Raw genomic sequence first — 13,338 nt, 5'->3', positions numbered from 1 at the left:
TTGCTGTCTCTCTACTTCCTTTTTTCCTCCTCCTTTGCTAAAATCCCCTTGTATCTACATGTTTTCCCACCACTCCACTGTTAGTGCGTTGCCTTCTTCCCTCTGTCACCTCACGTTTTCATGAGCCAAGACTTTATATATTTTTAATAGTAAGTAAAAATGTTTAATTTCCCATTTCCCTGCATCCAGATCGTGTCAATGCTGCCTCTCAGCTCCTGACCCATCTGCAGCTGACAGCAGCGAAACTAGCACGCAAGCGTGGAAACATCGCATTGGCAGCACGTCTCCTAAGTTATTGTCGCAATGGAGGTGACATTGACTCTGGCAAAAGCCTTGCTGATATGATGGCTGAACTGTCTGTTACTGGAAGTGGCTCCTTGGGTTCGTCTGACAGCTCATCAGTTACAGAAATGGAGATACAGCGAGCAAAGCTGCTTTACATCACTGGTAGGTGCTCTTGTCTGTCTTGTTTGCAATAAACACAATTTTCAGGTGTTTGCTGGGTAAAGGTCTGTCTTGTATGCAGCGCAGATTACTGTGCGATGGACACTTTTTAGGAGCTGTAGCCAAACAATAGTTTTGCTTTCCTGTTTTCACCATTGTCATTAGATGTGTTATATATCTGTAAACCTACTTATGTCTGTTCTCTTAAGAGTAGCCTTCACCACCACTCCACTTGGTGCATTATTTTTGGACTTTTCGGTGTTTTCTTTGTTGTCACCGATAGGCCAGACTGGACCTGCCATGGAGGTGATCAGTGCTCATGCATTGTCCACATGTCGCGACCCATCGGGCAAAGCTCCTGATGGTGCCTTCTCTTTGCTCACCCTCACGAAATGGCTGCACGCTGAATGGAAGGAAGCTGCAGTCCCACTACGCCAAGTTTACAGAGCTATGGAGCAGAAACCTGGGCCCAGCCTAACTTCACTCGGTCGCAGTCTGCTGGAGCTAACAGAATTGGGTCAGGCGTTGCATCCCACCTGCACGGAGGGTTGTGTTCTCCCTCCGATATCTGTGGAATCCACAGGCAAGTAGTTTTGGTGATTGTGATTTGTTGGATGCTAATTTAGAAGTTGCACTCAGGATGCAATGAAGCTACTTATTGTAGTCATACAAATATGCTACAGTGTTGCAAAATACTATGAGAATAGTGAGTTGCCATCAAATGGTATGCATCATGGAGCTTAAAGATCCACAGAATCAGGACAAAATTAATAATTTATTTCTTTGATGTGATTCTATTGATTTTTTTTTTCAGTCATAAATAAAGAACTGAACGTGGTTTTTAATTCTTAGCATTTTGTTTTTGAGGTGTTGCAGTTAAAAAAGCAAACCCATCGGGTACTGCCTCCAGAAATTCCAGATAAACTGCCACGATGCAATCGGCGGAAAGATTGTCAGCATGCAGTGGATAATGGCCGCACAACTCGATTCAGACTCATCGGAAAGTGAATTTGATGATGAATTTTATGATAAAGAATCCCCAGATTATGACGATAATCAAAATTGTTCTGCAGAAGGTGCTGTCAGACCGTGCAAGTATGAACCCGAGGTTGAGATTACGTATTGGGAGGGGCGGGGCAAATTGAGTATTTGGGGGGGGTGGCTAATCGAGTGCAAAATAGCACCAAATAACATTAAAATCTTCCTATCAAGATATTTATTCAAGAAAAGAATACCAGTTAAGTGAAGTCATATCTATTCATTACACCAAACATGATTTTCTGATTCTGTGGCCCTTTAAGTGCTGGTTTATGTTGACTTATTAATATTTGTTTCATAAGTCATCTGGTGTTGAATTTTTCTTCCCTCTCATCCACCCCAACTCCATCCCAAAATAGTGTGTGTGGGCGTTGGTGAAGCAGACCTGGTGCTTGGTCATCTGCACTACCTTGCTGCACACTGTGCACCTGGTCTGTCCAAGGCATGGGCTGCTCTCGCCAGCTGGTCTTACCGATGGGGCCGCAAAGTCATTGATAACGCTAGGTTAGGCCCAAGTTCGGCCTCGATGCATCATCACTATTCTTTACTTCACCAGTCCTTTAATTTGTTGAAAAGCTTTTATTCAAACCCACAATACTTGTATACAAGAAGATATCCGGGCCGGTAGTGCTAAACCGCCCGTTATCACAATTTGGGTTGGGGGGGGGGGTAACTGAACCGCCAACACCACAATTATATATGTATATATATATATATATATATATATATATATATATATATATATATATATATATATATATATATATATATATATATATATATATATATATATATTTATATAATACGTATACAGACAGACATACATATATTTTACACACTTTACTGAATGTCATGTCAGTGGTTAAGGCCTTATCTGTTGATGGGTGTGTGTTAGCCAAGGTGAGGGTGTGGATCTCCTTGCCAGTGAGAGGGCTCAGGTGGAAACTCTTCTTCCAAAGGGTGTGCTGGTCGATGAGTCGGATGCAGTGTGCAAAATTCTGGGCCAGGTTGTCTGCCGACCTGCTGGAATTCAGGTGTGTTGGCTGTAAAATTTTCCTTTTTTGTTCTGTTGGTGATTCATTTTTTTTTTTGTGAGGTGCTTTGTTTTTATAGCTTCCACTTTTCCTGACAAGCTGTAAATTAGCATGAGACAATTACAATGAAGTACATGGTTTCTTGTGGGAATCAAATATTAGAGATAGCCATGAGTTTTGATATAATCATGTTTGTCAACCCCATTTTGTATTCTTTCCTGAATTTTTTTTGATTCATTAAAACCAAAGAAGACATTGCCTGTATTTTATAAAGTACACATATCTCTTAAGCCTTTGTTAATTTCCAAATACCATTTGGTAATTATTTTATGTTAACTACTTGAAAAAGGCTTCTATCGATTATTTTCCTCTTTTGTTGTAATTTTCACTATACATAATATGTAGCCCGTGCTTCCAGGTTGAGGAGGGCTATTTCAAATGAGTGAATGGGTGTTTGTGGTGGTTAACAAAGCATTAGGAAAAGGCCATTAAGAAGTTTTCAGCACAGAGCTGGAGAAAAGTTTAGGAAGAGGGTGCTTTGCCACTTAGACCTCCTCCTCTGTCTTGAAAGACTTCATTCTTCAAGACAGATTTAAGATGGTCAACTCAAGCATGAGCAGGTTCCATTCTGAACCAATCCTTAAACATCAAAGGAAGAGATGAGGAGCATATTCCAGAGACTTACTGCTAGCATATGAGTATATTCCAGACCTACTCTCACTTGCCAGCAAATTTTTCTGGATGGTGAGAGACTTGCGAGTTATATCCTTAGGTTGGCTTGACGATGAGGGGTACGAGAGCATATAAGGGGCGAGACAAGATGGATACAGAAGCAAAATTTTTGGAGTGGTGGGGGATGGATTAATGGGTGTGGACAAGGTCATGGCTTTGGTTGGGAGATGATCCGAGATGGTGGTGATCAGCTGCCTTGAAGACCTGGAAGGAAGAATGAGATTGAAGAGAGTGTGGAAGTTGGTTCCACAGGCAGGGGGGGAGGAAGAGCAACAAATGAATGGAGGTGAGCAGTGGTTCTGCATTTTGGCAGTTTCACAAGGAAGCAGTTGCTGGTGGACCGCGTACGTCCTGTAGATACCTGGGCAGATAGTTTTCTCGCTCTCCTGAGAGTGGGACACACTTGTTGTAGGCTTTGTGGAATGATCTGAGGTTGCCATCAGTTGGATTTACCTTCCAGGAGGAGAATGCAAGTTGTTTTAAGGCAACTGCGTGATGCTGAATTCTTGTGTCTGAGCTCAGATGCAATGTTTTGAGATTTCAAGAGACTGCAGGTTCCCACCGGTGAGGTTGCCTTTCCAGGAGTCAATGGCAAGCTTCTTGGCCTCTTTATCCGTCAACTTACTCCAACAAGCCTGGTGTTGGCTTACCCGTAAGGCGGCTGGCTTGAGATCTTAGGGTCTTGAGTTTGAGCCCCTCTGTCATACCTTTGAAATAACACCGGGTATGTTGACTCAAGCTGTCGTCCTTCCGAGGTTGGCAAATTGTGTAGCAGCTTACTGGTGACGTGGGCACTGCATCAACGGCACAGCTGTGTTTTCAGCAATGATGCAAACAGCAACCACAGGCTGCATACAAAACAACAACAACCTTACTCTAATGAAAGAACATGGTGTAGAGGTAGTGATGGTTTTTTTACGTTTCAAAAATGTGCTTCTCCTCCCTTTACAAAAATTTGAGATTCTGTTTTGTTGCATCCATGAAAAAAGAAGCATTTATTTGTGCACTCGAGTTGGGGGAAAAAAATGTGCAATTTTTTATGTGCAGTTCCCCACAGACTTAATTCCTACTACCTAATTTGGAAAAGTAGTAAAGACAAAATGCAGCGCAATTCGATGCACCAGGTATACCGTCGATACGTAGAGCGTGAGCACAAGCAATGATCCGCTCTCGTCAATGACAGCTGCTTCGGATGAGCGTCGCTGTGAATCTCTATCTCCTTTGCTGGCACTCATAGAAAATGCAATTCAATCTAACAATCCCCAGAGAGCCCGCTTCAAGAGAAATTTGATTTGAAAGTCGCTCCGCTGTTGAAAATTCGTTTAACATGTTCCCTGAAAATACGATCAGGGAGATTATAATCATTAACGATGGAAATTATAGATTGGTGAATTATTTTGATCATTCTGGAGTGACAGGGTGAGGCTGAGATTTTCCAGTGTTGAAAGACTTGTTGTGGACCAATCTATTGATGAGACCAGAATGCAGGCAAAACCAGTCTGCCAGATAAAATTTGTGTTTCTGGTTTCACATTGTGCAGTCCCATCTGGCCTTTCCAAAATGCATTGAACTGTCCATATTTTAAATTTATGTTTTACTTTACAGAAGCGAGGCTCGGGGAAGAGCAAGGTAAAATTGACAGTCGGATAACCATTAAAGGAATAATGCGCAAATAGGAAAATATGAGAGGGAGAGGAGGGGAGGAAATACTGAAACCATCAAAAAGGATTGAGTTAGTACAGGTTAATGGGGCTAATAAAGGTCATTCTCAATTCTGGCATGATAAGAGATGTGGCATACATTGAGGTCCTTGAGGGAAGAGTGAGACAGAACAGCCTTTGGAATGTGGGTCCATTGATGGGAGAAGTGGAATATAGCTGATAAAAGAGCTGATGTGTGCAGTCAGCCTGGATTTTGGAAGTTTCATCAGGGAGGGTTTATTGGAGGGAACACTCGCATCCTAGAGGAGAGAGAGAGATGGAGATAGAGATAGAGATAGATATAGATGGCAGAAAACAGAGAACACTGTCCTGCCTGCATTGTGAGAGAAAAAGGCCTCGTCGGCGTTTGTGAGGCCTCGTCATGGGAGCCTCCAATAATTTAGATCTTTAGATTCTGCAGAATCCAGAGGAGACACAGTGTGACCACCCCTTGGCTTTTTTCACAAGATCAGGGATATTCGTTGTTCACCTTGGCATCTTGGTTTTTTACAGTTTTCTTGGCGTAAAGGTTTTCTATTATCATCGCTTTTCCGAAACCTTGTGAATTCTTGGCTTTTTTCATTGGCTCACCTTGGCATTTATGAAAATGAGGAGTGGTCACACTGGAGACACATGTGATGCTTGGGTGATAGTTCTCCCATAGTATGCCATTGCACTGTGGATGAAGAAAGGCCTTATAGACTGAGAATAGCTCAGATTTTCCAAGGAAAGATTTGAATCGACAGAGGATCCTCAGTCTGCAGGTGTCTGGTGGCCAGCTTTGCTATGTGGTTGGCTCACCAAAGTTTATGGCTGATGGTGTGGCCGAGACAGTCAAGAGACTAAATCTCTTCCTGAAAGTGGATGAACAATGGGGGGGGGGGGGAAAAATAATAATAACCTATGACAAGTCTGAAGACGACGATGGTTCACGAGCGGTATTTGACGATGTACATTGTTTCAGAAGTCAAGGATGAGACAATGTGATAATGTTTGACCAAGTTATAAAAATGATCAATATGATGTGGTACGAGTGACTGACAGGTTATTAGCTGCAAAATGTCGAAAACCCTGTTTCGTTCAACAACTTTCAAAATTTGATCTTTGCATAACTTTGCATAACAAAACAATATTGTGGACATTAAAATAAGGAAACAGGATACGTGCTATAGCTTATTGGAGTTAATTTGTCGAAGAAGGTCGAAAACCCGGTTCGATTCCCACAACTAAGAAAATTTGACCTTTGTGACCTTTAAAGGTCAAGGATTATGACCTTTGGTGCAAAACTTCCTCTGGAACATTCCAGGAACAATATAACGTCATGTAGGCTATATGGCATTTCACACTCATCCGATTATCCATATTTTGATGAAATCAGCGTAAAAACAAACTTGAAGGGGGCGCCACGGGCAAGGTGTTCGAGAAAGAGAAAAATGGTTTCAAGACTTTAGGTGGGGAATGACCTCAAGATTATGCATAAAAAATAGTCATCCCAGCTCTCAAAGTTTGGGCGGTCGTATGATTTTTATGTCAAAATTCGAAATTTTCTAAGTTCGTGACCTTGTGACCTTGACCTTGGGACTAAAATGAAAAATCGAGCTCTGTGGGGCTATGCAGATGCCATTGGGCTAACCAAATACCGAAATCACTGCCAGATTCGACAACCCCCTCGGAGAAGATGGATTTTTATGTCAAAATCGCAATTTTCTAAGTCCGTGACCATGTGACCTTGACCTTCGGACAAAAATGAAAAATCGAGCTCCGTGGGGCTATGCAGGTGCCATTGGGCTAACCAAATACCGAAATCACTGCCAGATTCGACAAACCCCTCTGAGAAGATGGATTTTTATGTCAAAATCGCAATTTTCTAAGTTCGTGACCATGTGACCTTGACCTTGGGACGAAAATGAAAAATCGAGCTCTGTGGGGCTATGCAGGTGCCATTGGGCTAATCAAATACCGAACCCCCTGCCAGATTCGACAAACCCCCGAGGAGAAGATGCAAATTGAAATCGGCCACCCCCGAAAAACACGTTTTTTGGGCGTGGCTCCACGCATAATGGGCGTACCACGCCCATTTTCCGGAAAACACAACTAGATCATGATATAAACCTCCCACCAAAATTTTATTAGGATCGCATCAAAACCCACGGAGCTATGCTCGGGCGAGACAGACAGAGACAGACAGACAGACAGACAGACAGACAGACAACAATAACGAATATAGTGGTCGCTTTTTTTCGTGAAAATATTTTTTTGTGAACCAACATTGAGGGTTTTCTGGACCATCGGAGACGTCATTTATATAGATGAGGAACAATACCAGGCCCCACAACATTGGCTTGGGGAACTGCAGCCTCCACTGGGATGACTGAATCAACTTTGAGCTCCCCTTTTGTGACTGGTCATTGTTACCTTGTTTAAGTTGTTGGTCGATTACTGTGCTCAAGTGTCCTGTCCATTTTTGTGTACTTTGTTTGGAATTTGTGTGGCTTTTCCAAGTTTTTGCTACATCCAAATCAACCCATCAATAAAGCATCACAAATCAAATGTCATGCTATCTCTCTCTGGCTCTCTGGCTCTCTGGCTCTCTGGCTCTCTGGCTCTCTGGCTCTCTTTCTCTTTCTCGCATCTATACATGCACACATACAATCACTATATGAACAACAACAACAATCACTCACATGAACACACAAACAGAGATGATGTCTGCTGAGGAAAATGAAAAACAAACACTAGTGTCAGAAGTTTTGCATAAAATATATTCCATTTGATGATTTGGTTAGAATAAGGAATACCAGGTACAATAAGTCTGTGGTTTGGCCTTGCACCTCTTTGCCAGGATGAGGAGTCCCTGCTGCAGTCTCCAGACTGCCCAGGGGGCAATTTTTATGAGGGTGATGGTGATGGAGCAGCGGAAGATGATGGTATAGTAGCAGTGAAGTGTCGTTTGCTGGCGGCTTGCCCTGCATTAGCTGAGGAAGGTGATCACTGGCTCGATGGCCTTGTGTCCATATGGCAAAGTGTGGGCCGCAGAATATTTGGCCTCTACAGAATTTCCTGCAATGCGTATTTTTCCTTCCTCAGGCTTGGCGGCTTGAAGGTAAGGTGTTTCATCAAACTGAAGCAAGTTGTTTTTATGTCTTGTCTTTTTTCATTTTATTTATTCATTTCTGCTTGTTCTTTACATATTTATTACATTTTTCATTTATAGGTTTATAAAAAAAGTCAAAATCAACTTTTTTTTTCTCTCGATCTCATCACAAATGGTGTGTTGTTTAATCGAGCTGAGAGTACATGAGTTAAAGATTTACATGCTGAAAAGAAGAAGGAAAATAAGCTGATTTCCCCTCTCGTGTGCTCAGAGCAAAGGAAATACAAATTCAGACACAGAAAAATCGAACACATCTTGTCCTGCTGCAAAACAAAACAGAGAAGATACTGTCATGGCGACTTTGCGACTTCTCAGGTTACTCGTGAAACATGGCACTGAGCTTCAGTGGGAGCTGGAGCATGGCCTGGCTTCAACACCTACCGGAGTTTGGCAAGGTACGTTTTTTATTTTTATTTTTATTATTATTTTTTTTTTTAAACCACACGCCCGCAAAGAAAAGTGGGGCTCAGCAATGGGTTTGTGTCTGTCTGTCTGTCCCGTCCGTCCATCTTATCAGTTTATGATTGAGGAACAACTTATTTATATTTAATGTTATATTTTGAACACTAATCGGAAAATGAATTTGAAGACAAATCTACCGTTTTACCATATGTTGTCTCTGAAGTTGGCCTGATTGCACTTGCACAGAGAGGAGTGAGATATTTTTACTGTCTGCCTGCCAGTCAAGCAAAATTGAAAATCATTCCAAGCAGGAAACATTGTTTTTAAGGATGTTGTACAGGACAAACAACAGGCACGAATAATGAATGTAACTTGTTCGATAGGCTGGTGTAATAGACACTGGGTAAAATGGCTGGAAAACCCAGAATTTATTAATCTGACTTTTACAATCTTTATATTATTTGAATTATATACTTGAATACTGTGGAGCACAAATCACCTTCGTATTACTTCGAATAACCTCCAGTTTAGCAGTACAGGTATCCCCGCTTGACGTTTTAATATGACGTTGTCACACCTTGACGTTTTAGCCAGCGTATGGCAACGTATCAAAATGTATGTAAACCGCTGGCATACGCTGAACTATTGATGTTTTTTTTTCAGTTTTGGGCGTATTAATAACGAGTTGGACGTATGCATAACGTATTAGTAATATACACAGAACGTTTCGATAACTTATAGATAACTTATACCAATGAATGCTTAGCGCGTTGTCTGCGTTCACAACCTATGCGCAATGATAGTCGAACTTATGCATAGCGTGCGGCAGCGTATTGCTGGCGATCATGTGGCGTAGCCTATTAATAGGCTGCCGCTCAACGATTTAAATCATAACTGCACTAGAAATCGAAGTGTCAACATCACAGTCATGCCGAAGAAAAAAGAAAAAATAAAAACCATGGAGTCAAGAACACGAACGGTTCCTCCTGTGAAGCCCATTTTTAGGTCATCTCTATCATCTCAGTAGAGATGACCTAATAAAGCCAGTCTCGAAGTCGGTACGTCCGTCCATCCACAATCAAACCGAGTGGAGACAAATAACTAATAGTGGAATGGATAGAGGTCGATGAGACATGCACAACGAGATAACTGTCAAGGTCACGAGGCTGTCAAAGTTGCGAAAATCGTCTATTTCAAATCGTATTTCCCTCATTTATCAAGAGATCAAATGTTATTTGTGATTCAGATACTATGGACTATTATCAAGAACACGAGCCATTTTTTAAAAATTTGTTCTCGTTCCGATTTTATAGCCCTTCAAACTTCGCTCTGATTCTTACATGTCCGGTGCTAATTTGAAGTGGTCATCCGGAGGCCGGCGCCAATCTCTGAAGATGCTCTGGGTCCTGCACAAATTTTTGCATATTTTTGCCCCGCATGGGCCGTTCATAAAGTACATACAAAAATGAGGTGGGTAGGTGGTTTAAAGCCCGCGTACGGGCTGCGTACAGGGGTGGGTGGGTGGGTGGTATGACGGTTGCACACATACTTTATGAAAGTGGTGTCTGACTATATGAAAGCGTTTCAGAAGATGAAGGTGAGCCTGGCGTCATCGCGAGGGGGAGCCATGGAATTGATTATTGTAGATGCCCCTAATTTGATTTTGCTTCTGTTAACCTCTGGCAGAGATGACCGGCACTCCTGCTCGGGGGTATTTTTATATACCAATTCCCCTAAACGATGCCAATATGCCACTATATGGTAGCTGTAAGTTAGAAACGCGTTCAGTAAGTTCTGTGGTCGTCCGGAAGATGTCAAATACGTCAATATGCGTTGGAGATACGTTACACATAGGTTCAAAGCACGCTACTCATAGGTTAGAAATAAGTTTTGGGTACGCTAAACATTACCTCGACGTGTTTCGACTTATGAGTAACTTACAAGTAACGTGTGTCAACGATCGCATAACGTGCCTACAACTTATGCCCAGCGTATGCGGAACGTGTGAGTCATACGCTGGCATACGTCAAAATTTTGAGCATGCTCGAAATTTGTCGAGCTCGGCGTACTACGACGTATGCCAGCGTGCTTCAACGTGCTCTTCACTTATACAAAATGTATTCAACCTGTGCCAGCGTATTCGCCAAATTTTTCATACGTCGGCATACTCTGGCTAAAACGTCAAGGTGTGACAGGGCCTTTAGCGAAGGTTCGCAGGGCGAATGTTCATTGCAACGAATGGTTTCATTGAGGGCTATTCATCGCTTAATGAAGGTCTTCATTCGCTACAACGAAGGAGCCATCACAGTGTCATGGTGAGTGTGCAACGTCACTTCTGTGGAGATGATAAGTACGATATGTTTTTCCACCGATTAACTTTTCAATTGGGGGGGATTAACTTTTTAGAAGGCTTGTGAATAATTAACTTTTTCAGAATGAAACGGGTAAAAATAACCATCTCCTCCACCACCTTGCACCACCACCTTCTGTACGGAAACATGGACACCCCAATATTCTTTTGGTTTGTGTTGAAACTAAATTAACTTTATTATTGTGTTACTATCTCTATTATTAGGTCAGCAATAATATTATAATGTCACTTGCAACTAAAATCATTATACCAGCATATGGCTTTGCTTTAAGACTGGAACATTATGGTTAGGAAACTAAGTGTAATCTTCCCAAAGGAAATAATGGAAAATGAGCTCCCGCATCACGAAGGTTCACATAACGAGGGGTTATAAAGGCACTTAACCCCTTCTTTAAGTGGGGGATATCTGTACTTGGACATGTTAAATAGGGTGGTGTATAGGTGTGATGTATTAACTTCAACAGTGCAAAACGTCCAATTTTCATACAACAATGATTTTGAAGATCGTTTGAAAAAAAATATATATATATATATATATATATATATATATATATATATATATATATATATATATATATATATATATATATATATATATATATACCCAAAGTATATACTTCAACACTGCACGGGGTATCGTGTTCTATGAACTCTCTATTTTGTTTTGTTTTTATTATCGTTGTATCATTGAATGTTTTTGTTTTTTATGCCTCCGCTGACGAAGTCGCCGGAGGCATTTTTTTCGGGTTTGTGCGTCCGTGATCGGTTTTTCATTGCAGCGATAACTTAAGAACGGCCGAAGGGATCCAAGTCAAACTTGGTACAAGTATTATAATGATGTAAAGATAAACTGATTTGATTATGGGGTCAAGAGGTCAAAGGTCCCTTTCTGTAAAAATTCTGTTACCATGCTAATGTTGCCATGCTGCTCTCTCTTATGCACAAATTTATACCATCTCGTCTTCAGTTATCTTACCCATCCTCACGCTCTTGATACCATGAATCTTGTGGTGAGGCAATTTCTTTTAAAACAGCTTGCAGCATTCTCCGCCTGGAAGGCAAATCCAACCGAATGCAACCTCAGCTCATTCCACAAAGCCTGCAACAAGTGTGTGTGTACTCTCGGGAGAGTCAGAAAAAAACATCTGTCCAATCTCAAGAATGAGCTTTTAAACTTGTTGAGAATGTTGAGAATGCCGAATGCTTCAACTCTGTTTGCTTCAAAATCATGTGTCCCTAACCCCTCTCTCTGTGCCCACCCTTTTGAGTCATACCCAACTGTTCCTGCAGTCAGTCTTTTGTGCCTAAGAAGGTGCAAAAGTTTCTGGCAACCCTTGACTCTGACTCTGCAACTGGACCGGCCAGCATCAGCTCACGTGTCCTAAAAACATGCTCTGCTGCTCTTGCACTTCCTCTGTCTGTCATTTTCACCCTTTTCTTTACCATAGATCATCTTCCATCTGATTGGAAATCAGCCAACATCACAGCATTAACTAAAAAACAAAATGGTGCAAAAAAGATCCCCTTAATAACAGACCAATTGGCTTATTTCCAATAATCAGCAAGGTCATGGAATTCGTCATCACAGTTGATGTATAATAATTCCTTTTCTCCAACAGCCTCATCTCAGATCACCAATTCAGATTCATACCAGGTCAATCCACCTTGAACATGCTGCTTTTACTCTCCCACCAATAGATGGAGACCCTCAGTATCAGACATGAGATGAGATCAGTGCCATCTCTCTGCACATATCTCGAGCTTTCAATATAGTCTGGCATCCCGCCTTGCTCTCCAAATTGTCTGCCTATGGAATCCAAGGCCAACTCCACTCTTGGATTACTGACTTCCTCCACTCTCATAACCAACGGAACCCTTTCTTCTCCTTTCACTGTCAAGGCTGGAGCACCCCAAGGCAGTGTTCTTGGCCCCATCTTATTCCTAATCTTCATCAATGATCTCACTGACTCTCTGCAAAATCCTCTTTATCTCTTTGCTGATGATTCCACACTTCTCATCCTTTTGACAGATGGGCAGCAGCCTCTTCCCTCTCCTCTGACCTTGAGAAAAATAACAAACTGGTCAAACACTTGGAATATCTCTTTTAACCCTGAGAAGTCTCTCTGTCTCTCCGAAAGGACCATACCGCAATCCCTCCGATCTACTTTCTCAACAATCCTCTCGACGAGGTTCAGTCACTCAAACTCTTGGGTCTCTCTCTTGGGCAAGCTACATTTCAAAGTTGGGCTCCAAAGCCAAATGCTGACTGGGCATCCTTCTTCATGTAAAGTCATTTCTTGGCACACCTGAGCAGCTCTTATCCATCCACTAGGCTTTCATTCGCAGCTTGATGGAGTACTTCTGTCAGCTCTGGGCTAGCTCCCCTGCCTCACATCCGTCTGAGCTTGATGTGGAAACCAAGGCTTTCAAGATCATTGTAATCTGTCGTGATGAAGCTGAGTC

The 13,338-nt window shown here is 41.9% G+C and overlaps 1 protein-coding gene across 4 annotated transcripts in view; it reads left to right on the top strand.

Annotated features, from left to right (window-relative positions):
• The window catches only part of SMG1 (SMG1 nonsense mediated mRNA decay associated PI3K related kinase), a 213,797-nt gene that overhangs the window by 114,083 nt on the left and 86,376 nt on the right, over positions 1-13,338 (top strand). For all 4 annotated transcript variants that reach the window (XM_085891046.1, XM_085891045.1, XM_085891047.1 and 1 more), the window contains exons 30-35: positions 190-447; positions 728-1,027; positions 1,842-1,986; positions 2,378-2,516; positions 7,791-8,051; positions 8,314-8,497. In XM_085891046.1, the coding sequence (XP_085747172.1) occupies positions 190-447; positions 728-1,027; positions 1,842-1,986; positions 2,378-2,516; positions 7,791-8,051; positions 8,314-8,497 (1,287 nt within the window). The remainder of the gene's footprint in view (positions 1-189; positions 448-727; positions 1,028-1,841; positions 1,987-2,377; positions 2,517-7,790; positions 8,052-8,313; positions 8,498-13,338) is intronic.

This window comes from Eptatretus burgeri, chromosome 8 (assembly GCF_056783735.1).
Source record: "Eptatretus burgeri isolate ZD-2024b chromosome 8, Ebu_testis_v1, whole genome shotgun sequence".
Lineage (NCBI taxonomy): Eukaryota > Metazoa > Chordata > Myxini > Myxiniformes > Myxinidae > Eptatretus > Eptatretus burgeri.
Note: the sequence above shows the minus strand (reverse complement) of the source record. Positions and strands in the feature narration are given on the sequence as shown.